This window comes from Oratosquilla oratoria, chromosome 18, assembly GCF_046742065.1.
Source record: "Oratosquilla oratoria isolate Oo_2021 chromosome 18, ASM4674206v1, whole genome shotgun sequence".
Classification (NCBI taxonomy): domain Eukaryota; kingdom Metazoa; phylum Arthropoda; class Malacostraca; order Stomatopoda; family Squillidae; genus Oratosquilla; species Oratosquilla oratoria.
This window is the reverse complement of record NC_134794.1, coordinates 59935176-59962463: the sequence shown is the minus strand read 5'-3', so window position 1 is coordinate 59962463 and position 27288 is coordinate 59935176. Positions and strand designations below refer to the sequence as shown.

The 27288-nt window shown below is 42.2% G+C and overlaps 1 protein-coding gene across 3 annotated transcripts in view; it reads left to right on the top strand.

Annotated features, from left to right (window-relative positions):
- Positions 1 to 27288, top strand: part of LOC143035294 (uncharacterized) — a 431172-nt gene that overhangs the window by 378913 nt on the left and 24971 nt on the right. For 2 of the 3 annotated variants that reach the window (XM_076202169.1, XM_076202170.1), the window contains exons 5-9: positions 7073 to 7112; positions 14288 to 14414; positions 14937 to 16607; positions 18081 to 18200; positions 24591 to 24805. In XM_076202169.1, the coding sequence (XP_076058284.1) occupies positions 7073 to 7112; positions 14288 to 14414; positions 14937 to 16607; positions 18081 to 18200; positions 24591 to 24805 (2173 nt within the window). The remainder of the gene's footprint in view (positions 1 to 7072; positions 7113 to 14287; positions 14415 to 14936; positions 16608 to 18080; positions 18201 to 24590; positions 24806 to 27288) is intronic. The other variant, XM_076202172.1, reaches the window with a different exon arrangement.

Genomic DNA, 27288 nt, shown 5'->3' with positions numbered 1-27288 from the left:
TGGGTGTTCCGGAGGCGAAGCGAGTCCTCTGGCGGCGGTCACAGCAGATGGACAAGAGCCACCCGGCGCACAATGGGTTGACGGGGCTATTGGTGTCAGAGGTGCCGTCACACCTGTGTATGTAAGTGCGGACCCCTGCTGGCGCAGCTTAATTAATCATTACACGTATAATTAAGTTAATGGAAATGTGGATTTAATTTAGATGGGATGAATTTCGTTTACTTTACTACAATGCGCGGATGGAATACCGTACATATATATATATGTGTGTGTGTATATATATATATATATATATATATATATATATATATATATATATATATATATAAATGTGTGTGTGTGTGTAATGTGTCGCGTTTTACGGTGTTGATAGTAATAGCAGACCAGGAAATTCTTCAAATATTATGTTTTCACAATACTTTAGCTGGTAACAAGGACCTTACCAAGTTTGGCCAGCCCTTGCCAGCCAGCCATCCAGCCATCCAGCCATCCAGCGAATGGCGTGGCGTCAGGAAGCTGCACATTTGTTGGTCTATTGCGGCAAGAGGAGTCGGATGCTGGAGGGAAGGAGGGAGGGGAGGAGAAAGTGTGCCTCTCTGTCTGTCTGTCTGTTTGTATGTCTGCCTGGGGACAGTTCACTGTGGCGGCTGTGGCCTTGGACGATTTTTGCAAGCCACAGCCTCCTCACAGCCGCCGCCGCCGCCGCCACGCTCGATGGAGTCGTGGTTGGTTGGTTGGTTAGTTGGTCGGTTGGTCTGTTACGCCTTCAGGCCAAGGCTTGTTGCGGGTTTGAACTTGGGTCTCCCTAACCGCGCGGAGTGACGGGGGGGGGGGAGTGAGGAACACGTTTGCAAATCTGGCTGCGCAGCGGGGGAGATCCTGTGGCCGAATGAAATCGCCTAGCGGCAGGCAGAACTCAAGAAGAAGAGGCTTGTAACAGCCAAAGGCTTAATCGGATTTTTGTGGGCTTAATAAAATATATGAACGACAGCCAGAACATAGGTTTAGGTCTTTGGGTAATGTGTGTGTGTGTGCGCGTGAACGCGCAAGGGCGTGCGGGTTTGCGAGTACATTGCCCCGTGACCTCTGCACAATAGGCTACACTGATAGCACGCGTGTGTGTGTGTGCGCTCGCGCGTTCGTCTTACCGTCCGCAGTCGCCGCCGACGCCGCCGCCACCTACGCCTCCCGTAGGTCGGGTTTCAGTTGACCAGAGCTTCTATCCTGTCCTCCTGGGCCGTCTGGCGCCCCTCCGTGGGCGCGACCTCGCAGACTTCCTCCGTGTTATTGGGGAGTCGCACCGCGCGCCCTCCATTTGCATACATGAATGAAAATGGGATGAATAGAGGTTGGAGGTGTTTTGGAGTCTGTAGTTGGTGGTGGTGGTGATTACGTTCAGGGGTTGGGGAAATGGTGGTGGTGGTGGTTTTGGGGGTGGGGAGCTGGGCGCTCGGTTAAGGTCATGATTAAGGTCGTGGTCCGGATGAGTGCCAGAGAAGGTCATACTTCATAATGAGCGTCGCTACTTGCAGCGGAGGTCGAGATGACGGCAGTTCGACCCCTGCCGCTGGCGAAGTTGATCCAAGGGCATGTTTCATTAGATTCCACGCTACAAAGTCCTCTGTAAGGGGTACCGTCCTAGCCTCCTGATAGGGGAAATTCGTGACATTAAACCGAATCATTATTGATGATATTGTTTTCCTAATTCAGGCTGCCCGGTGGTTTTATTCATCGGTAGATGGGGAAGGGAATAGCCCCTCCTCATTTCTCCCTCCCTCTCCTCCCTCCCTTCCTCTCTCCCTCTCGCCCCCCCCCCGTCCCCGTCCCCGTCCCCGTCCCCGTCCCCACCTTCATTTTCTCTTTTCCCACATCTGTTGTCGATTTTGCCGCTCCGCCGTCTCCACGCTCGATGGATTTAACTTCGTCAAACAGAGGAGCAGATGGGACGGAAGAGGAGGCAGGCAGGCAGGCAGGCAGGCAGGCAGGCACCCACCCAGCGGGATCTTGTCTTGAATTATGACGAAAGCCTCTGCCTTTGTGTGTGTGTGTCTCACAGTATACACACACACATACACACACACATTCACACGCGTATTTACTTATTTGTAGCATACAGGAAAGGAGCAACAGTCGTGGAGTGCTCTCCAATGATCATGCCTTGTTACAAATGCATATATCATGATTTCAACTTGGTCAGTATACCCTTATTCTCCAACAGTTATGTATGTATGTGTGTGTGCATGTAATTATCAGTAACAAATTTGAAACACATAGGCATTGTATTTAAGCCTCAGAAAATGCAAATAGGATACTGACATTTAACGCGGACTTTCAACCTCATGCATACATAAATACATACATATATATATATATATATATGTATATATATATATGTATATATATATATATATATACATATATATATATATATATATGCAGACACAATGGAAAATAAAGTCTCCCCCCAAAAAAATGAAGAAGGGTGTTTGGTGTTTGGCGAGAGTAGAATGCAGAACGAATAACTCCTCAAACATACTGAAGGAGGGATAATTGAATAAAATAATGAAAGGGGGGAGGGCTGTCGCTCACGTGATATGAGGTACTTCATTAACAGTAACTTGATTTGAGACGTATTTCTGCATCTCGGTGGAGCTGCGCCGATGGTTATGGTACTGGTCATTTAGATGTTCTTTAAACACACACACACACACACACACACACACACACACACACACACACACACACACACACACACACACACACACACACACACACACCATGTATGTATAAAAAAGATTGAGTAAACGTCTAGTACTCTAGACAAACACACACACACACACACACACACACACACACACACACACACACACACCATATATGTATCAATAAAAATTGAGTAAGCGTCTAGTACTCTAGACAAGGTAAACACACACGCACACACACTCACACACACACACATACACACACACACACACACACACACACACACACACATCTAGTTGTAATATATAGGATAACTATGTTCATAAGGTCCCGTCTCTGCATTCCCAATGGACAATTCAGAGCTTAGATTTGTTCATACTAGTCCTTTATACAAACTACTCCATGAATAATTTTGTATTATTTAATGTCCCTCAAACATCAAGCCTTTCTTAATATCATCTCATGACTTCTGGGTTTCCCTTGGCCCCACGCTAATATATATATATATATATATATATATATATATATATATATATATATATATATATATATATATATATATATATATATATATATCAAATGCGTTTGGTAACCAGGAGAGCCCAGTAGAAGGTTGCAGTCAGTCCTGTTGTGAGGTCACAGCTGTCAATGAAGGGTGACCTTCGGCGTTGTTACACCACGCAATAATAATAATAATGGTAAAGATGATGATGATGATGTTAACTCGGCCAGTCGACAAGCCAGTCGTGACGCGAGCTTTCTCTATCTCGTTTGCCAGGTTGTGTGTTGGCAGGACGTGTGTGCGCCCTGTTTTGTTGTGTCCCTCGCTGCCGTCTATGCATATCAAAATAAGAATGGTCCAAGGCTCCATTGATGCCCCCAGTGATTGGCTTTCGGTACAGCTACGGCGGGTTAGTCCGCTTTGTTGTCACTTGTGGTCTTTTGTACTCGAGTATGCTTGGCATGCAGTCACACGTGCACGCGCGCGCACACATACACACGCGCGCGCGCCGCGCACATTAAGCAATTTCACATTCACTTGGACATAAAGATGTTGACGTAGAATTATGCGGCATAACTTTTGTTTTTATTCGAGAAAATAATGACTTGAGTTTGTTGTGAGGATGGGAGAGGAGTGGGGGTGGGGGTGGGGGGTTGGCGTTTCTTGGGGGTGCCAGCCAACGGGGCAGAACCCGGTTATTGAGAGAGAGGAATTTTCTTATTTACGACTCGACAAATTTTCGTGTTTAAACAGTGTTTGGCCGTAACTGTCATTGTAAAAGCTATGTTAGGAGTGTTGTATTTCGGGGTTAACCCGAGTGTTTTACGTGCCAGTGTTTATCGGGGTTTAAGGCAGCTCTGAACAGGACGCACTTTATCACACCTTAGACACGCGTGTATGCATTGTTTTGACTGGCGAAAATGTGTGTGTGTGTGTGTACGTGTTGGGTCGTATTGCTGTTGAGAAAATAGTCCCTGACCAGATATAAAGCAACCAACAATATGATCACGATGTATTTACGTTGGCGTAAAGATTGAATAGATTACAGAGAGACGAGCATGCCGAAAGACCTTTTGGTATTTTGCTGGGGCATGTTTTGACACCATCTTGACGTAGTTCCAAGGTACTATATGAGCTGGGTATTCCAGGAAAAGAAGATAATAATATTAAAATAAAATTAGTGTCTAAGTATGTCAGTAGCTTCTACAAGTGGACTAGAACACATGTAGTTTTGCCATTGCACCATAAATGAAGCCTCAACTTCAGAAGGCGGGTGGGGGGGGAATGGGGGGGACTCTCCCCCGTCGGTGGAATGAAATACCCCCCCCCCCCGGTCTTCTTGGGTTAGAACGAGGAGTCAAGTTTAATGATCTGCCTCGGTCGGGGGTTAAGTTAAACTGCATTTGTTGGACAAGAGATTTAAGTTTGAAATGTGTGCACACGTGTCTGGAGACGGCAAGGAACGTGGAGGAGGAGGTGAGCAGGAGGTGGAGGAGGTGGTGAGGAAAAGGAGGAGGAGGAGTGGTACAGCTCTGGCGTATTTATGGTCCGAGGTTTAAGTCCAACACGTTAGGGCTTCCCCAGCGGATCCACAGAAAAAGGAGGAAAGCCGCCGGTGAGCGGGAAAAAAGGAGAAAAAAAAAGAGAGAGAGAAAAAGGCTTCTTTCCCCCACCCCCTTTGTAAGAAGGGTAAAACTCGTGTTTGTTTTACGTTTCAGGCTAGTTTTTACACACGTAGTGGTGGTGTATTGGTGTAGGGAGACATTAGTATAGGTTTGTACTAAAGGTGGAGAGAAACGGAAGGGGTTATCACGCTGGGCTATTTTCCTTCCACATCCTACCTCCATCCTCTAATTGATTAATTGGAATATAAATTCACAAAAATCTTAGATATCTAAGAACATTTGAACTGTACGTCTAACATTCGTCAACGTTTATAATCTGTTAATTCGTCATTCAACTTTGCTATATATGACGCAAAGGTAATTTGATATTTGGAGATTTGAAAAAAAATATATTGTAACCGAAGTCGTTTGCAGTTAAACGAACTCTCCACAGTCGGCGCTGGTGAAGCCCGTGGGAGCTGCCCAGTGTGATAACCCATGAAACAGGCCACAGCGGTCTGACACGAGCCAGAATGAAATATTTTCTTAGGACAACAAGAAGCTAGAGTGGTCTTCATTATTCTTTATTAACCCTCTCGCTATGCGGCGGGTGGGGGAGGGATCCACGGGAATGAATTAAATGGCCTGGTGGAAGTGGACACAGTGCAAGGGACGGTTGGCGTTTCTGCAGTTGATGGCGGCAACCTACAATATTTGGCCGTCGTCTTGCAGCCAGTTGATTCTATTCAAGTTGAAAGGAAGGGTTTCTTGTCATTGTTGGTAGAAATTGACTCCACACACGTACAAAGACGGGTCACCACGAGCATAGCTCTCTTCCCGTATAATACAACTTGGTAAACACACACACACACACACACACACACACACACACACACACACACACACACACACACACACACACACACACACACACACACACACACACACACACACACACACACACACACACACACACACACACACACACATTTAGCAGCTGCAATGTTCCGGCCTCCTTGTTTTGCATTTGAAGTGTTTATTAGGGAGGAATGTCATTTGCAAATTGAAAGAAAATTGTTGTGCTTTGCTACTCGGAATTCGGGAAATGATGTTAGCATAGGTGGAGTGTATGTATGGAGTTCGAGGGTGTGTGTGTGTGTGTGTGTGTGTGTGTGTGTGTGTGTGTGTGTGTGTGTGTGTGTGTGTGTGTGTGTGTGTACACGATCCTGGGTTGAATTTTTTATGTTCTTGGAGAGGCTGTGGCTAGTGGTGGTGGGTGGATAATTAAATGCCTGGAGAATTCGTTCGTTTGAATATGAACTGTGGGAAGGAAGGTAGGATAGGTGGATAGATGTTATTAATTTATTTGTTTGTTGCATTTTTATTTACTTATTTGATTTTTTATTTTTATGAATACTGAGTCGTATAATTTGTAAGAGTGGTATTATCGGAACAGGAGAGAGTGTATCGGGTGTCTGGTTGGTATCAGAGCGACCAGGTGAGCGTAACCACAGAAGGCAGGTCGGCTGGCTGGCGGGCTGTTGTTCAACAAAAAATTCAATATCTCTGGGACCAAGAAAGATTTCTTAAGAATGATATATTATCACAGACGTTTTATAGTTGTTGTCGTTCACGACAAAATACGTGGAATGGAACTACTGATTTTTGCGAAACAAACGAATCTTCTAGAGAGTGTTGTCGTTCACGACAAAACACGTGGAATGGAACTAGTTGTGATTTTTGCGAAACAAACAAATCTTCTAGTGTGTCCGAGGCCCTGGCAGCGAAGATATTTGAAGAAAAAAAATGAACGTTTTATTTGAAGCATGATAATTACTACGTGATTGTATATCTCGTACAAAAGGGAGGGGGGGGGGGTTAAATGAGAACTGGATCTTTTCAGCCTTTGTTGCCGAACAGACAGACAGGCAGAAAGACCATCTCTTACCATGAACAACCAACCCTTCCGATACAGACCAGGCGTCGTCTTCGTCTTGTAACTGTGATCATACGTTGGTCCGTTGGAAATGGGGAAAATTATATATATATATATATATATATATATATATAATATATATATATATATATATATATAATGTCACTCAAAGCTGAATAAAATTGCCTGGCAGTAGCTTGGAAAAAAATATATGTCTTTGGGCCTTGTACATAACTGTTGATGTTACAATGTGTATTTGTTTGTTTATTTTTTCATGCTGTGGCGTTACTATCGGCATCTGTTAATTTTATTCTTTGTTCTTTTCAGCCGTCAGATGAGGACCTGTTCACAACGGCCGCCATCAAAAGTAAGTACTACGTGTGTTCTTCAATGTTCTTCAACAACATCTTGACCCTAGTGGGGTTCTATCCATTCAGTAACGATACCCATGATATTTATGTATGTATATATATATATATATATATATATGTGTGTGTGTGTGTGTGTGTGTGTATGTGCACACCTACGCGATATAGCATTACAAAATTAAGTATTGATTTTGTAAATTATCATACATCAACGTAGTATACGTTTATCTTGGGGTGAAAAAAGTTGCTAAAAGTAAATACACTAACGAAGGAAGCTGCGATCATAGGATCGAGACGCCATGTTGTCTGTCCAGTCCCGCTAAAAGCAAATAGGAGTGGATAGTGGGGACTGGAATATGCCCTTAGTACTTCCGTCAGTAGATCGCACAGTACATCTTTTTAAAACGGGGCTACGGAGCTGAGATTCGTGTATTTCTTGTATCTGTGTAGCTCCTGTACACCTTCGCAGTCCGATTGGATACCAAAACCGGCCGTCAGCATCCCTGACGACGAAGACGGCTACCCTGATGACCTATAGAATAACAGGTATCGTATTATTAAATGCAGTTTAGCTTAGGTTAGAATAGAAGAATACTTTAATTTATTCGACCACCGCATCTATCAAAACAAAGATGGCGTCCCAAGCAGCCCCCCGCGGCTCCGTTCGTTTGTGTATCGCTTTTAGCAACCTTTTCTGTAATTGATTTCCGCAAAGAAAAATGTATATTACGTGGATGTAATATAATCTACAAAATTAATATTTAGTTTTGTAATGCTATATTTCGTCTTACGCGTCAAAAAAATTATTCCAGTGACTTCGACTTGCCCAGGAAGTCTGTGCACACCGGGCACAGGTGGTAGTGACGCGCTCCAGGTGTGAATTCATGTTACTCTGTACATATATATATATATATATATATATATATATATATATATATATAATATATATATTACCAATCTTTAGATTGCTTGCACACAAATCTCTGGTCTCACCAGTTCCTGTCTTTGTTCTTTATAATTTCTCCAGGGTGACTATTTCAAGTGTCCGAGTTGCGTTTTAGATCTTACTGCCCTTTATGAAATCCTAGTAAGATTAGGTCCATTTATTCCGTTGTTCGAGTTGACCGAAATTCGTAATGTGTCCCTCTTTGGCGTACTCATGGTGTTTATGTAGATTTATTACTGTCCAGCAAGTCCTTATGTTCATTTGGTATTCCTGATCGTTTCTCCTCGTAATTGGTACCATTTATTCGGTAAATCACTCCATACCAATTGCTGCTGAGCTGGCTGACCACATTACCTACTTTCAACTGATTCAGCACATTGTTCTGTACCAGTTGCCATTTTCTGTATTTACGAAAACAATTTCTTCCCTCTCTCTCTCTCTCTCTCTCTCTCTCATATCTTCTTGTGCAGACTAAAACCCAATTTTTTCTCTTAATATGGATTGGGATTTTGATTTAATTATTTTTATTTTTCAATTTATTTCTCAAGTTTATTCATAAAATTTCCTAGGAGCTAGACAGATCTTGCCACTTCCAAGTCATTGGGTTTTTTTTTTGTAGACCAAACCTTATCACAACAATCGGATATTCTCAGCCGTTTTCTATAACCACCATCATCCACCACTCGCCAGAAGCACCTTGTTGAAGTAATTTTTTACTATCTATATAGTGTTACATTTTAGATCGACTAGACACCGCCAAAAATGATCAAAAGAAGGAACTTTGGGTGGGAATCGGTCCCCACGTAGCCTGACGTGTCATGACCTCGCACGGAAATAATTTCGTGAGATGACGTGATATGGTTCCCGTCTGTGACCTGATGTGACGTACAGGTCGTTATGGATGAGGGTTATTGTTAACTCCTTAGAGGAAGGTTAACGAGTTCAAACGGGGAGGTTGTAATTTTGAACCAGAGCCTTAATTGACGGGTCCATAATAGTTTGATGAAATAGTTTCACAAAAAGGTGCGACGGTTATCGTATTGTTAAGCTGAATGATAGCCATAACAACAATTCCGAAATGACACGATGTATTTGTTATTTTTTCCATTACCTGCGATTTTTTAAAATTTATTTATTTATTTATCTATTTATTATTTACTGAAAAGCGTGTCTTAAGAATCGGTAGCGTCGGTTAAAAAAATGGAAGGCATTGAAATATATACCGATTGCTTACGAAATGAAGAGATATTGGTTTATATCCTGCAAGTTACAAAGGATTACAAAGGCGGAGCTGCATGCCGACGACAGGAGACCTTTTGGTCCATAACTAGGTCGGATGCGAAAAAAATGATAATAATGATAAATAAAAATATATAATAATATGAAATAATAAAATAAATGCATAGGTATAGTTAATAAACAAACAGGTAAATAGTTAAAAAATAATAAATTGACATATAACTAATGATAAATGAAAATCAAGCAAATAATAATAAGCAGAGAAATTATATCAAAACAAATAAACAAATATAAAATAAATGACAGTCATTGCAGCATCTTGCTTGTTTGTCTAAATGATTCTTAAAGCTTCGAACTGAATTACATTGCACTGCCTCTGCAGGAAGTTTATTCCATTCATTAACTACACGGTTGGCGACGTTGTTTCTACCCACTTCCAAATTAGATCTATTTCCTGACAGTTTAAGACCATTGTTTCTTGTCTGATTCTCATTCAGTGTTAAAATGTTGTCACTTTTGATGTTGTGAATTCCCTTTAGAATAATAAAAACCTGTATCAAGTCACCTCTGAGTCTACGCTTTTTTAGGTAAAACAGATTCATATGTTTTAGTTTCGATATTTGGAATCAGTTTTGTGGCTCGCTGTTATTGACGACACCGACGTCGAAATATTTTGAGAGACACAGCAATAGTATATAATGGACACGGGTATAGGTAGAAGCTCATCCTAAAGATTGACATCTCGTGAAGTGATAACTCCTCCCCAAGGCTTCACTCCCGCGTAGGCCCTGTGGGAGTCCCACAGGGGCGGGCGCCAAGTCACTCCTGAGGGACTGCCACGGGTTGAAATGGGAGGCTTTACACGCTGTGTGAGGAGCAGCTAATTGCTTCTTCCTTGTAACTAATACCCAATTAACTTGCCTTGTATCCCGCGGCTAATTGCTCCCGCCTGTGCTGCGCGGGAGCTAAGCCACTCGGGGGCCGCCCCTCACTCCCTCCCTCCCTCCCGGTCAATGACGGAAAAGGGTCCAACGCCGCCTCATCCCATTCCATCCCATTTGCACGACGTCACGACGACCTTCCTCTCCACCTCACTTCCCTCCGCCCGTTTACGTCTGCGCTCCCTCCCTCGCTTGTCCTGGACCTCCTCCTCCTCCTCCTCCTCCTTTTTTTTCGCTTGGTATACAAGTAGTATGTTGTTGGTATGGGTCCTTGTTTTCTTCCTTCTCTTTTGTTTGTGTGTTTACCTAGTATTTATCTGGTTGTATAGTCACCACGTTATTTACTTTGACTTTAGCAAAGAGTTTGACAGGGTGCCCCACCAGAGACCAATAAATAAAGTCAAAGCCAATGGCACAGGAGGAAAAGTGTTTGAATGGATAAGAGCATGGATTAGTGAGAGAAAATAACGGGTCACCATCAACTGTGTAAAATCCGTTTGGGGTAGTGTTACTAGTGGAGTTCCCCAGGGCTCGATTTTGGGTTCCTTATTGTTCATTATGTATATAAACGACTTGGATAATGGGATTGATAGTAATATTAAGTTTGCGGGCGACACTAGAATAGGACGCCATGTTAGGTCCAGTGAAGATGACGGGATACTACAGGAAGATCTTAAATGCTTTGGTTGGTGAAATGGCAAATGAACTTCAATATCTTAAAGTGTAGTGTATTACACGTATGTTTACACAACTCAGAAAACAGGTGTAGTGTAGCTAACACCATTTCAGAGAAAACTGAAAGTAAAAAAAAAGAAAAACCGAGTGTGTTAGTGAGTCTTGATCATTTAAATCCAGGAAACGGTGCATTAGTGCCCGCAATAAAGCTAACAGGGCATTAAGATTTATTGTTAGGACGGTTACAAACAAGTGCAGATTTTGTTATTAAACTATCTGGCAATAATTAAACCCATCCTTGACTATGCAGTACATTTTTGGTTTCCGTCCTGTAGAATGAATATTAACTTAATAGCATTAGTACATAGAATGACCAAAATGATAAATGGGCACAGAAATGTACCTTACGAAGGCAGGCTTAGGCACTGTAATTTGCACTGGAAAGACAAAGAATGTAGGGTGATCTAATACAGGTATCAAATGGGTCAAGGAGTTTAACAAGATTTATACAGACAAGGTCATCATATTAAGACAGCATGGCAGGACTTGTAGATTTGAGTTTGACAAATTTAAATATAAAAAGGAAATAATCAAGAACTGGTTTATTGATAGAGTGGTTAGTGAATGGAATTGACTTAGTAATTATGTAGCAAGTGCTGAAAATGTTGGTTGTTTTAAGAGATGAGATGAATTTATGGATGGGGATAATAGTTGGTAATGGAGATGAAACTGCCTAGTGTAGGCCTTATGGTCTCTTGCAGTCTCTTTTTGTTCTTATGTAAGAGCTATGCTCATAGGGTCCCGTCTGCATTCTCAAAGTCATTTCGTCCAAGCTATTTCGTGAATCTGTAAATTGTATTTTTTATGATCAGTTTCTAGTTTGGTTTTTACTATCTGTTTTGTTATATATACCATACATATACCAAAGTTTTTTTTCCCTTACATGGAGAGCAGCCAAAAAACAAAGGCATAAAATCCACTCCTACCCATTCCATCCCCAATACTCCACTCCCATCGACCCCCCTCCTGGATGATGGGTCATCCCTACATCTCACCCATTGCCCTGGGTCAGAAGCAGTGTTGCAGGACACAGCAAGGCCGCTTCATTAATTCGGCGACCCCCAAACCCTCATGCAGAAATAGAGAAGACAGGGAGAAATCCCTTTGGGCTGCATCAATTTATTTTTCACACATACTTCCTCACCCCCATCCCCCACCCCCTCCTTTCTATGCATCACAGCATCATCCATACACAACCACCATCCATTCACCCCTATCTTCCCTCTTCTCCTGTCCTTCCTCCACAGACATTCCTCTCTTTTGTAATGCCCCTTTTACCCCACCCATCCATCTTATCCTTGGTTGCTCCCTAATGTTCACTCCTACCTCTGCCTTCCACACCTCTTTTACTAGTCTTTCTTCACTCATTCTTTCCATGTGTCCAAACCATCCCAATACTCTTTCATCAACCCTGTCTCCCAACTCCCTTTCCACCACCATTATCCTCCTCAACTCCTTGTTTCTCACTCTATCCAGCCTAGTAACCCCTATCACACTTCTCAGGCACCTAATCTCAAACACATCCAAACTCTTTCTCTCTTCCTCTCTTATGTTCCATGTTTCTGCCCCGTTCAGTGTTGTTGGCACAATCACTCCTTCATACAATCTCCTCTTAGCATCCATTCCCAAATGTCTGTATCTAATTACACTTTTTAATCCCCCTAGGCATTTACTTGCTTCTCTCAATCTACATTCTACCTCCACCTCCACTCCTCCCTTTCCTGCTACATTCGTACCCAAGTATCTAAAACTCTCCATTTCCTCCAGTCTCTCTCCCTTAATACTCACTTCCAGTCTGCTGTCACATTCTCCCCTTGCACATCTCATCACCTTACATTTACTCACATTTATCTTCAACTTCCTTCGCTCACACACCTTCCCAAAACTCTGTTACTATTTTCCTCAATCCCTCCTGTGATCCTGTTACAAGTGCAGTGTTGTCAGCAAACAACAACTGGCTTCTCTCCCACTTTTCTCCATTTTCTTTAACCATCTCCAATCCTTAGCCCAATACCCTTGCATTTACCTCTCACACCCCCCTATCCATGTATAAATTGAACAGCCAGGGTGACATAACACATCCCTGATGAAGTCCTACCTTTACCTCAAACCACTTGCTCTCTCCATTTCTGATTCTAACACAAACTCTACTACTCTTGTAAAAACTCTTGACTGCTCTTAACAGTGTTCCTCCTATCCCATATATCTGCAATACCTCCCACAGTGCCTTCCTGTCTACTCTGTGATATGCCTTTTCCAAATCCATAAAGGACCAAAAAAACAGGCTTACCTTTTCCTTAAAGCTTTCTCACATATCTGCCTTACCTCAAAAATCTGATCCATGCAACCCTTACCTGTCCTAAACCCACACTGTTTCTCATCAATTATTCCCTCTGTTCCTCTCCTAATCCTCTCAGTCATGACCCTCCCACAAGCCTTCCCAGCTACACTTAATAAACTGATCCCTCTGAAACTACTACACTCACACTTGTCCCCATATTTAATTTTTTCCCATTTGTTGTAGTTGTTCCTTTTTTTTTCAAGCAATTTTACATATCTTCTGTGTAGTTGGGGATATACTCTTTACTTCTCTTGTAATGGTCTTTTGTTTTCCTTCTGAATGGTTAGTACTATCTCATCCACTGTTCTAAGGATAGGACCTAGTCTCTGTCAGAGGTCTCTAATTTTTTCTCTCATCCATATAATCTTGCCTTTTTTGTAGTTAATTCATTTTCTTTTGCAAAAATTTTATTCCTCCTTTAGTTCAATGGTGACCTTTGCTGGGAAGTGGTCTGAGGGGAGGTCATGTATGTTCCCTTGTTGTTTGTGTTTAGGAGAAGGGTGATCACATTGTCACGTCAGGCAACATTATTGGTGATGATGAGGAGGTTCCCTTGTTGGAGTTTGATCTTAAGTTGGGGAGTTGTGCTAGTATTTTGTGTCCTTCAGTCTGCTGTTTATTAAGTCTGGATGGCTCATCACCAGCCACAGCATTGTTTGTTATTGAGTTGAGGGGGTGCTGATGTAGTGGATAGTATGAAAATACTTGTAATCTATTCTGCCTCTTTTAGGATCTCTCCCTTTGGTTTGTACTTCTCTCCTCCTTTGATCCCTGTCCCCTTGTCCAGGTCATTCCAGAATGCTCCTCAGAATGGGTCTTGTACCCCATCGAGTTATTGTACACATTATTCGATAATTTTTTGTGAAACATGTATTTATCAACTATCTTTTTCCACAAGGTGCACGTCTGTGTGTTATTATACAAGTTCCTCCCATTGGTGAATGCAATCTGATTTCATTCTTCCCATTGCAGTCGAAGGGCGGCTAGGTGGTGAGGGTACGGCTTCCAGTAGACATCCGCCTGCAACCCCACTGGATACGGCACAACCCATTGCAAAGCCCCTCTGCAAGCCTCCTCGCCCACAGCTGCCCAACTACAGGTATGTTGATATTCCTTACAGTATTTTTTGTGGGCTACTCATATGTTGTGGATGTCTATAGAATTATGTTATTGTGTGCATATTTACATAATGGTAATAGATGAGGCCAAATATAGAGACCAAGTAATGTACTGGTCCATGGGGTTGCACCTCCTTTGGAGGTATTACCATGTCGTAGTACACAAGCTTAGAGCTATGCTCATAGGGTCCCTTCTCTGCATTCACATTAATTATGACCTTAGATTGTCCCATGTTATTTGACTATATTATTTCTTCATCCAAATCATTCCATGAATCAATAATCCTGTTCAGAAAACTGTTTTTATTTAATGTCCTTCAAACATTTCATCTTTTTCTTGAGTTGTGGGTTTGAAACTTAATATGAAGAAGTGTTTGTTGATAATGATACATTCACACGACCCCTTGAGCATGGTTCTGATTCTGTATATAGTATTACAGTTAGGTACTTTGCATGTTTGCTGCATAGTACACACATTTTTTCAACATCTTTTTATTTTTCAGCAACGGGCCTACAGTCGACCTATATCCTGGTGGACAGCAACAACACCCAAGCCCAGCCATTCTCACCCCTGCCTCCACTCCCTCTACACCCACCCCCTCCACCACACCACCACATCCTTACCACCCAGTTAATAGGCATCACCTTCATCATCATCACCTTCATCATCCACATCACCCACCTCCATCACCCCATCTGCCAACGCCAACATCATCATCATCATCCTCTTCTTCCATATCTGCTTTGTCCTGTGGACCTTCCACCACCACAAACGTTGCCACCACCACGCCCACTACAATCACAACACTTACCACACCTTCGTCATCAACGTTACCTAGCACCAACACCACGAGTTCTACTGCCATACAGCAGCAGCTGCAGCAACAGCAAGTTCAGCAACAGCAGCAGCAGCAGCAACAACAGCAGCAGCAGCAGCAACAACAACAACAGCAGCAGCAGCAGCAGCAGCAGCAGCCACAACAACCACCACCACCACAACAGCCTCAGCTGCCCCCGCAGCCACCACCACAGCATCCACTCTCACTTCCTCAGCCTCAACCACAGCCTTTGTCACAACAGGCACCACAACCATCACAGCAGCAGCCACAGCAACAGCCACAGAAATCGCAGCCTCAGCAACCACAACAGTCTTCAACAACGCCGCACTACCTCCATACGTTGATAGGTTCAACTGCGTCAACAACTACTACCACCACCACAACTACTACTACCACAACCACCACCACCACCAGTGTGACTTACAACCATCATCATCATCATCCTGCTGTAGGTAGTGGGAAAGTACGGAATGGGCCTGTCCACGGTTCCCCTGTGGTCACTACTGCAGGCGGTGGAGGTCCTCTGATATCTTCCCCCTCGGTGAAGCCTCCGCAGTCTGCAGCGAGTACTAAGTACAGTGTGAGTGCTTTGGTTTCCTCGCAAAACCATTCCCTGTACAATCACCATCACCATCCTCACCCAGTCCCACCACAGCAGCAGGTCCACCACCATCACCACTCGCCACACCCCACTAAATCTCCCAGTGCTGTATCTCCTAGAAATCACGTAAAATCGCCTCATCCATCGCCTCGTCCATCTCCTCATCCATCACCAGGGGTACCTCCTCATCCTCCACCTTCCAGTACCTCTGCATCCTCGTGTACTTCATCGTCTGCTGCTGTGGGCAGCAGTGGCGGATACGTGCCGAATAATATAAACCCGAGTGCCTCAATTAATGCCCCATCCAGCGTACCCCCGTCATCAACCCATCAGCCCATCCCACAGTATGGGGTCAAAACAGAACCCCCGAGTTCCCTGGACTCCAGACCCTCTCACGTAAAACCTCCTCACCATCACCACCATCACCACCACGCTCGTCCCTCAAGCAATCCAGATCTCAATCCAGGAGTCACCATCAAGGTTGAACCAGGGCAGCCTCCACAGCCACAGGCACCGCATCATCCCCACCACCATCACCACCACCACCCATCGTTGTCATCATCAGTATCTGGTCACCAACGCCAAACTCCTCCTTCTTCTCATACGAGGGCAACGCCACCATCAACTAACACAACGCCCAAAGCCACCACTCCATCAGGGGCTCATAACCTACCACAGCCTGTTGGGGCAAGACATTCCCCTAGAACCCATGACCCCCATATACCTAGTTTCAGGTTAGTGCATCCTTTTTCTTGTATGTGTTTAACAAGTGCATGCAACTTGTGTTTGTGACAGAACTTAAGAATGATAACATATGACATGGGTGTGATATGATAGTAACATGCAGTGGAACGAAGGAAAAGGGGAAAATACAGTTAGTGTAGATGGAAGTTATTTTAGTTAGATGTAGATTACAAAAAAAAAGAATCTTAAAACCAGATTTTTTTAAGATATGGATTATTAAAGAACAATATTTAAAACTAAAAATAAGATGTTTGAGGATCATGTAAGGTTAGGAAACATAATAAGAGTTCATGAGAAGACAGCAGGTACACATAAGAATGGGAAAGAATAGGCGAGGCAGCCTTGAGATAGGTGGTGAGGTCATATTCTGAGAATGGATTTACAAATTTATGGTGCAGGGACTGAGCAAGAGGTAGATCAGTAGATCAAAGAACAGTTGAAGGAAGATATAAAGGCTCTTGGTGAAGGTGTTCAAAAAGTAAAATGTGTATGAATGACAAAGTGGGTTAGAAAAGGTTGTGTAGATGAAGGCATTGACCTATTCAATGAAGGGGGGATGGTGCATTGCGAATGAAGTTACGAGTGCAAGTTTCTCCTGGTTGGGAAGGGATGGACGAGGCTGGAGAGAAAATGGGAAATATTTCTCTTTCACATCTAGGGACTTTACTGTTTTAGAAATGGTTTTAAAGTTTGGGGGTTTGGGAGGGAAAAGTTGACATGGTTCTTCCAGTGGGGTACAGTACTCTTGGGGTCCATCATCTTGGTGTCATTGCCTAAGGCTCAGTTAATGGTATATAAATGTTTTCTGGTTATAAAAATCTGTACATTAAATATTTGTTACATGTTTATCTGTCACAAACATCTTGCAACTCTGATTATATATTTTGTGGTCAGATGTGTAAACTATTTTTCTTTTATCATAATATAGTGGGTTTTTATTTTATGCCTTGGTTGGCTACCTCCTTCATTAAGGGGAAGAAGCCTTTGTTATATTGACAGATTATATTTTGATAAGATATTTTTTGTTTGAAAGAATATCAACTGTTTGTGTACATTTTGAAGTAATTTGGAGGAATTGTTTGTTAAACATGTAGTTGTTAATATAGAATTATGTGTACATCTAGGTCTTTTAATCCCAGTGCTCACCAGCCGCCACTTGCATGGATGTTTGGGCCCAAGACACAAATCCACTTCGGGAATTGGTGGTGTTTTATGTCCTGGGCCCAAAGTCTGCACAGGTGGCAGTTGGAGAGTGTTGGATTAAGAGATCAAGGAGTATGCACATGCACTTGTGCATGTCAACACAGTAAAATTCATGCTCACATACTTTCTCTGTCTTTCACTTGCACGTGACACATATATGTATATGTGAATACCAATTTGAAGCAGTTGCTTATTGACAGGAGCCAGGCAGGGTATAGTAAGCTGTGCATGAGAACTACTAATGTATCATCCCTTTACAGTTCAAATGTGAGTGTGTCACTGGGGGTGGGAGCCTCCCATGTGTCTCCGCACCTGAGCACTGCTTCCACCACACAGGCCATCCACTCCTCCCTCCAATCCCTCTCCAAGCCATGGCCTAGGTACTGCGCTTCTTCATTGCACACTGAAATCTTACTCACTTTAAGTTGCATGTCAGGCTTCAGCAGCCAAGGCAGATTCCTCAATGGGAAACCTTGTAAACTGCTTCTACCTGTGGTCTAGTTTTTGTTTGTCTGTGAGGAAATTTTACTTAATCTCATCTGCATGGTGGGTTATTGTGTAGACTTTGTTTTGACTAATACCAGAGTATCTCACCAAGCTGAAGGGCAGGTCCTGGACCAGATGAGGATTTAGTTCACAAATAATAACAACAATTTCACTCAACAATTTCAATGTGGAAACCTACAGCGTCCCACAACAGCTGGTAACCATCCTTAGGCCCCCCCCCCCCATTAGATCTCTCTGGGAAGAAACATTGAACTGGTGTCAGTGGTGTACTAATGTACAATTTATCTGTGTCACAGGCTGACAGCAGTAGTAGGAAGGCAGCAGTTACTTAACTGTCAGCTTTCATTATGTTCAAAAGTGGAGGAAATACAGTCAAACTTTATTGATTTTGGGCCTAATCCTGAGATTGTCTGGCTCTCTAGGCTACACCTCTGGATGGTGCTCTCATGTTGTCTGTCTCACAGGATCACTCATCATGAGTCCCTCTCAGTTTGCCAAAATTCCCCTTAAATCCACCATTTGCCTCTCAGTTAGTACAGAGCAAGACAGGAGCAATGAAATACAATTTATTGAAGGAGAGTTTGCATGCCCAGTTCTGTTGGATAAGGTGGAACTTATTATTGTATGGGTACTGTGTATGCTAACCAGTGTTTGTCTAATACAATACATTACATGTGAATGATTTATGTATACTGTAAAAGATATGCTCAAGATAGCAGTGAGTTGGCATGAACCAGGTCATTGTGTCGAGATTTTGTTATACTTGTCTGAATGCATGAATATTCTTATGACATTATAGTCCATTGTACTGTGTATATTGTACACTGTTAAACAGTTGTTGTTGTTGCTCTTCTCTAGACATTCTGGCAAAGCAGTTCCATCTCCCTGAAGAATGCCACGGCTAGAATGGGGGTTTCCCACAAATCCTTTATGGAGTGTATATTGTGTTGTTGGCGTGCGTGATTGTGTACAGTGCAGTCTTCCATAATGTGTAGTATGGTATGGGTTGAAATGTTGTAGTCTGGGTGTATGCAGTTATCTAGTCTCTTCGGGTCACTTGGAAGGGCTGGATGGTACCATGTGGACCCTGTCTTCTGGGATGAGAGAGGGTTCAGAGGGGTGTATATCAGGGTGGGCATACAGCAGTGTGTTGTCTTTCAGTTTGTTGATGGAACAGTGAATAGTGATTATGGATATGCTTCTGGAGGCTGGTGTTTGTGGAGGAAGAGGAGTATTTGTATGATATAGGTATTTGGGTGTTGTTTTGATGTTTCCTAGTGTGTGTGGATGTTCTGTCATGTAGTGTAGTGGGTGGGTTGTGTTTGTGGAGGCTGCAGTAAATGTTTGTGTGCTTCTCATGTCAAGGTCATCTTTGACTTTGAGGAGTTCCGTTTCATGTATGGTATGGAGATGTTGTATTTGTGGAGCCTGTAATTGTTTTTAGGGTTTTTGTTTTGTATAGTCTGTAGGGTGTTGTGGTGTGTCTTAGTGAGAGTAGGGACCCATGTGGGGCTTGCATTATTCATCATCGGTCATATATATTATATACTGTAGTGGTAGTTTCTTTGTTGTGTCCGAATGTTGTTCCTGCAATTGCTTTAAGTGTGTTAAGATTAGATGTGCATTTTGTCTTTATGTTTGTGATAGTTTTTTAACCTCTTGAATACGATGATGCCTTTGTATGCATCAAGATCCACAAGGGTGGTATACGAGGATGTCAGTGTTGGTTTCCTGATTATATTTATTTTATAGCTGTAGCTGAGTGACTCCTGTATTCTTTAAAAAGGCTTGATCACATTTTCTGTGATGTTATATTCATTCAGGGTGAAAGAGAATTAGTATAACAGCAGTAACTTTATATTTTTTTTAATATGCATATTGTGATGCATCATTGTACATCGGGCAACCTGATGTGTGCCATGAATATTTGATTAGTATTGATGAAGAAGTTAAATGACATGGATGAGCCATGTGTTATGCCAAGAATCCTGGTTGTGTGTGTGTGTGGTATGAGAGTGTCGTTGATAAAGAGGTGTGGTGTGTATTTGTGTTCTGCTGTCCAGTTGGTTACAAGTGTGGCTGTAGATTTGGTTGGGGGTATTTTGAATCTATTTGTAGTGAACCAGGTGTTCAGTGTGTCCAGGTATGGTTGTAGTATGTCTGCAGCTTTGCATTGCAATATGTACATGTAATTATTATATTGTTTACTTAAGAAGAGGTTTGTATTTCTGAGGTGTGGAGTGTGAGTATATTGTACATGTACAAATTAGAGATTGGGGGATAGAACTGAGCCCTGTGGTACTCTGTTCCTAAAGTTCCTGGTGTGCAATGATTGGTGTGTGAATAGAAAAAGAAGTATATTTTGGTCAATTTGATGTTGATTGATCTTGTTCATGTACAAGTTGCATAATGGTACAAAGTGGTATATATTGCATGCACACAACTGTATATTTCATAATTGGTATGAGCTTATGTTTTCTATTCAGCATGTTGCCTGTTGCATACACATGCTTAATGTACTTACAGCGATAGCCCCTGTACTGTTTACCGTTCCTCCAAACCTAGAGATGGTTGTAAGCAGGAACTGAAAGCTGGCCGAGCAGGTTAGGGTGTCATTACTTGCGGCGAAGGTCGAGGGAATGGCAGTTCAAGTCCTGCCACCGGCGAAGTTGAACCAAGGGCATGGTTCATTAAATTCCACGCTACAAAGCCCTCTGTGAGGGGCACCGTCCTAGCCTTCTGATGGGAGGAGTTTGTGACGTTAAACCATATCATCATTATCATTAGTACTTTCACAGCAGTATTCATTGGATCTTGGCAGCCATGTGTTTCACTTCTCTTCATTACTTCACTGACTCTACCACTTCCTCATCTGCCCAGGAGTTGGCAGAGAAAGAATGATGCCACTGTGATACTTGTTGTTTAACACAACTAAGTGGGATAGAATGAGGAGACTAGAGATCCCCCACTCAAGAAGTCACAAGAAAAAGTCATAGTGGAGAGATGATGGTGGAGAGGTGTCTAGAAAGAGAGTTGATGATAGCAGATACAGTGTTGAGGAAGAAAATCAAGCATAAGTACAAATGGAGAGGGTGGTAGATAGGGCTTTAATGGACTGCATAGTGGTAACCATGAGAAGAGTAGGAATATTTTTGGATGTATATGTTCTAGGGGGAGAAAGTGGGGAAATATCAAATAATTTTTTGGTGGAAGGTAAGTTGAAAGTGGAGGATAGGTGGAGAAAGAGGAAAAGATCAGAAGGTAGGGAGGTGCTTAGAATAAACTGCTTAAATGAGAAAGAAAAGGAGAAGGAGTACAAGAAGAAGCTGAGAGATGAGTGTGAGGGAGTGAAGGATAGAGTAGAACTAGGAGTGGAGGAAATGGGATGGTTCAAGGAGGGAGTCACAAGGTGCTCAGAGTTGGTGTGTGGAACAAGGAGGATGGGAGGAAATAGAAAGAATGGTAGTGAGTGGTGTGATGATGAAGCAAAGAAGGTTGTAGAAAAGAAGAAGTGAGCTTTCACTGATTGGTTACAAAATAAGATTAGAGAATCATATGAGAGGTATAAAGAAAAGAGAAGAGAAGTCAAACATAAGATAAAGGAGGCAAAAAGGAGAGCAGTTGTGAAATGGGGTAAAAGTACAGCAGAAAATTTTGAAAGTAATAAAAATATGTTTGGGAAGGAAATTAAGAGAGGAAGAGGAGGCAAATCAAATAGAGAAGAAAAGGTAAAATATGCAGATGGAGAGATGATAATGGAAGAGAAGGCAGTAAGAGGAAGATGGGCAGAGTATTTTAGGGAGTTGCTAAATGTGAAGTAGGGTAGGGAGAGAAAGGTAGTTGCAGTGGGCCGCACTAAGAAAATGACAGTGATGAATGAGGAAAATGGAGGAGAAATAAGAAAGATGAGGTAAAAGTAGTTACAAAAATGGTGAGAGCAGGTAAGGCACCTGGGTTGGATGGGTGTCATGCGGAGTGTCTATAAATGGGAGGTACATTGATTGTGGACTGGCTTGTGAGGTTTAATGTTTGTCTGATAGAGGGTAGAGTGCTGGAGAACTGGAGGAGTGCCTGTATAGTCCCACTCTACAAGGGAAAAGGGAACAAGTGTGAGTGTAGTAGTTTCAGAGGGATCAGTTTGTTTAGTGTAGTTGGGAAGGCTTATGGGAGGGTTTTGATTGAGAGGCTAAGGAGAGGATCAGAGGGAGTAATTGGTGAGGAACGGTGTGGATTTAGGACAGTTAGAGGTTGTGTAGATCAGATCTTTGTGGTAAGACAGATATGTGAGAAAGCTTTAGGAAAAGGTAAGAGTGTTTTTTGGGCCCTTATTTGGAAAAGCCTTATGATAGGGTAGACAGGAATGCAATGTGGGAGGTATTGCAGATATATGGGATAGAAGGAAAGCTGTAAAGAGCAATTAAGAGTTTTTACAAGAGTAGTATTTCCTGTGTTAGAATTAGAAAAGGAGAGAATGAGTGGTTTGAGGTAAAGGTTGGGCTTCATTAGGGATGTGTTTTGTTGCCATGGGGCTGTTCAATTTATACATGGATGGGGTGGTGTGAGAGGTAAATGCAAAGGGGAATGAAGATGGTTAAAGAAATTGGTGAAAAATGGGAGATAAGCCAGTTGTTGTTTGCAGGTGACACTGTGCTTGTGGTAGAATCAGAGGAGGGATTAAGGAAGTTAGTAACATAGTTTGGGAAGGTGTGCAAAAGAAGGAATTTGAAGATAAATGTGGGTAAATGTAGGGTGATGAGATATACAAGGGGAGAATGTGGCTGCAAATTGGAAGTGATTAAGGGAGAGAAACAAGGAAATGGATAGCTTTAGATACTTGAGAGTCAGTGTGGCGGGAAAAGGAGTGGAGGGGGAGGAATGTAGATTGAGAGAAGCAAGTAAATGTTTTGGGGGATTAAAAAGTGTAATGAGAAATAGACATTTGAGAATGGGTGCTAAGAGGAGATTGTATGAAGGAGTGATTGTGCTGCCAACACTGTATGGGGTAGAAACATAGAACATAAGAAAGGAGGAGTTTAAATGTTTTTGAAATGAAATGCCTGAGAAATATGATAGGGGTTACTAGGTTGAATAGAGTGAGAAATGAGGAAGTGAGTAGGAGAGTGGGGGTGGAAAGGGAGTTGGGAGTTTGGGTTGATGGAAGAGTATAATAAATGGGATGGTTTTGACTCATGGAAAGAATGAGTGAAGAAAGATCAGTAAAAAAAGATGTGGAAGGCAGAGGTAGAAGGATTGAACGTGAGGGGGCAACCAAGGGTGAGATGGATGGATGGGGTGAAAGGGGCATTGGGATAGAGGGGACTGTCTTTTGAGGAAAGAAAGGAGAAGACAGAAGATAGGGGTGAGTGGAGAATGGTTGTGTATGGATGATGCTGTGATGCATAGAAGGGAGTGGTTGGAGGATGGGGGTGTGTGGGAGTAAGTGTGAATGATATTTTGACGTAGCCCAAAGAGATTTCTTCCAGTCTTCTCTTGTTCTGCATGAGGGGATGGAGAGGGGAGGTTGACTTTGTTTTTGGCTACCTCCCTTGTAAGGGGGAAAAAGCCATTGGTATATACTGTATGTATGTAAGAAAAATTAGAACCACACTTGCACAACAACATTTAGGTCACCATCCAGCACTAAGACAGTACCAACATGGAATAGGCTTGGCCACAGAAAGAAGCTGCCCCAGATGCAGCCATCACACAGAAGCTGTAGAACACCTCATCCTACACTGCTCCACCCTAGTCATACCCAGGCAACAACAACATTTATTCCTGAAGTGACTTTTGGCCAATCCAGCAGTTGTTGCAGGTTCCCTGTATTTCATGGGTCCCCCACAACAGAATGATGATCTTCAAGTGTATTGTTAACAAAATTGAATGAAGAAAATCCATATTAATGGTTCCTTTTTTGGTGTTTGAAATAGTTTGTGGGATGAATAGTTAATGCTGCCCTTCATTTACTGGTTCATGATATGCTCATTACAAATGGCGATGTGTATTTTAGATATTGGTATAACCTAAAAATATATTTAGATTTTCATATATTGTGTGTTTGCATTGTAAGTTTGGAGACTGGTTAAGCATATTCTTTAAAACTACCTGGTAGCTATTTGTTATCTATATGTGGAAGAAACGGTTTATATTAGAATATAAGATCTTTAGCACATTTCTGTCTAGTTACAATCTTCTGCTTCTTCCAAAAGTAGTTTCTATGCTGTGTTTCTGGCACACAACTAATGTCCACCTTTACCTTCCAGTCCGACCCTTGCAGGCAACACAGGCCCCAGAATATCACCTCTACCTTCAGCCCGACCCCTGTTGCCTCCCTCCTTTCCCCTGGGGCCTCCACCGCCACCACCACCTCCAGTGTCAGCTCCTCTACCTCCGACAGGGATGTTCCCCATCCCACCTGGCCAGGCTCACCCATCATCCACATTGGTGCCACATTCACATCTGCCTCAAGACTCATTTGGTGAGTTAATCAAGAACTAAAGTTAGTGTCAAAATCTAGGAACATGGGAGGTGTCATGGTGTGTTATGTTTAAAAGTTATTAGTAATAAATGGATATTTAGTTCAATTTGCAATGATTAATATTACAGGAACAAATGAGAATATGACAGAAAATATAATTTTATTTATTTAAGTTTATGGATATACAAATCAATCAATATACAAATCAATATACAATATGGATATACAAATCAATCAATATACAAAAAAAAAAATCATTTGTAAAGCAGATTTAAAGATTCACCATGCTTATGTTAAAATAAAAAACAAACTACTACAAGTTAAAGTTTTAAAGTCTGGCCACCACCCAAACAACAAGTACAAAAGGTGACATGTACAGCACTCAAACACTGGGAAAACCAGGCTTATTGTTAAAGCCAAATACAAAATACAACAGGTTTAGAATAAAAAGTCCGGCCACGATTCAAACAATGAGTACAAAAGGCGACATGTACAATACATCAACACTGGGAAAACTTTGTGTACGTAAGTGGCAGCACCCTTGGGTAGAAAAAAGGGAAATAGCCTTGAAGGGTCTCTGACCTGCCTTTACATAGTACACAGAGCACAAAGGTTGCCAAACACCATCATGGCGTGGGACTAGGAACCTAATGTCTCTAGTAAAGCATCAGACATACCTAACCTTTACTAATCTTAAATCTATTCAGAGCCCATTGCACAACTTATGAGCCTCACATCTTAACCTAAAATGTCAATTACAATCATATAAGGGGAAAAGAACAAAAAAACAAACAGATTATGATCCAGCAGTCTACGCGGATTGCTGGAGGAACTAAAATCCTTTTAATCACTTTGGTATGGTGACACCTACGTAGGCGTCATGAGGTGCAAGTGGGCCCACAAGGATGCCGGCATTGGCGTCATGATTATATATTTTGTAGTTGTACATGAGTTACCCTCAGATACTGTGAACTGGTTTGATTACTTTTTCTGTGTTTATTATTACTCAGAGTAAAAGAGAATGAGTGATATAGCAGTGACTTTATATTCCATAATGCAAGTAGTGTGATGAAGTACATATGGCAGCCAATGCTGTGCCCGAGAATTTGGCTTGTACTGAAGTGGTTAATTCTGGTCATTGAAACAAAGTGCATTGACCTTAAACTAAAATAAACAAATTAGAGGTGCTTGTAAAGACAAGCCTTCTTGAATCCACACCTTACCTAAAACTAACAAAAATAATCAAAGATATCAAAATTGCTAAATAATGTTAGCACAGCCAACAGTTGAGGGGCACAGTGCTTGGTCTCTATGCTGGGTGAAACTTGATCACTGAGAAACTTGTGATGGCCAGTCCGAATTCCTTTCCAGGCTGACATCTAGCCGGTCTAACATAAACAAACTGCAGAAACAGGTGTGTGACTGCCAAAATCCCAGTGACGGATGAAATAAGAGTGACGACGTACAGAAAGACCAACTCTGACATTAGAATTGGAGTGTGGGAACAGTGAAAAAAATGTATACATAAATGTTGAAATGTGACAGAGCGGAAGGGTGAGGGAACAGTTAACTCCTACATCACAGAATGTAAAGTACGAGTATATGGGACTATATGTGGTGACCATGGCTGGTTTCAGTGGCGGCGCTAGGGGGGGGCTTGGGGGGGCTTTAGCCCCCCAAAAAAAGTGGCCAGCCCCCCCATTAGCCCCCTCAACTGAAATGAGCAAATTGAAAATTTAAAACACTCATTGAAATAATTTTATTAAGTTAGCCGCTGGCTGGTTTCTTGGAAGCCATGAATCTTCTCTGAAAACCAGGGTGTCTGATTGATTGATTTAACACTTTATGGAGAGATTTGGAGTGTAACAGAGGCAGGGAGGAAGAGTGGGTGTTTTTGTGATGAATTGTTTGAGAAGTAAGTCAAATGGGTAGAATTAGAAATATGGAGGTGAGACAGAGAACGGTTGTTGAGAGTTGTTGTATAGGGCAGATCAAGGATTGCTGAGGTGGTTAAGGCTTATAGAAAGAGTAAGTGAAGATACTGGTTGAAAGAGTATGAATAGCAGAAGTGGATGGGAGTGCTAGTGAGCCCTGCCCTTAAATCCAAGAAACTATGTATTAATGCCAGAAATAGAACTAATAGAGCATTAGATTTCATTGCTAGGACTGTTACAAATAAAAGTACATAAATAGTTATCAAACTTTCTGATGTTAGACCCATGGACTGTAGTACAGTTTTGGTACCTGAATCAGTGCAGAGGGGAATGACAAAAATTATACAACTACACAGAAATTTACCCTACAAAGACAGGCTAGGCACCTTAATTTACACTCTCCAAAGACATAGAGTGTGGGATGATCTTATAGAGATGTTCAAGTGGGTTAAGAGCTTTAACAAGGGTGATGCAAACAGTCATCACATTTAGACAACAAAGCAGGACTCGTAGAAATGATTTGAAATGGACAAATTTAGATTTAAGAAA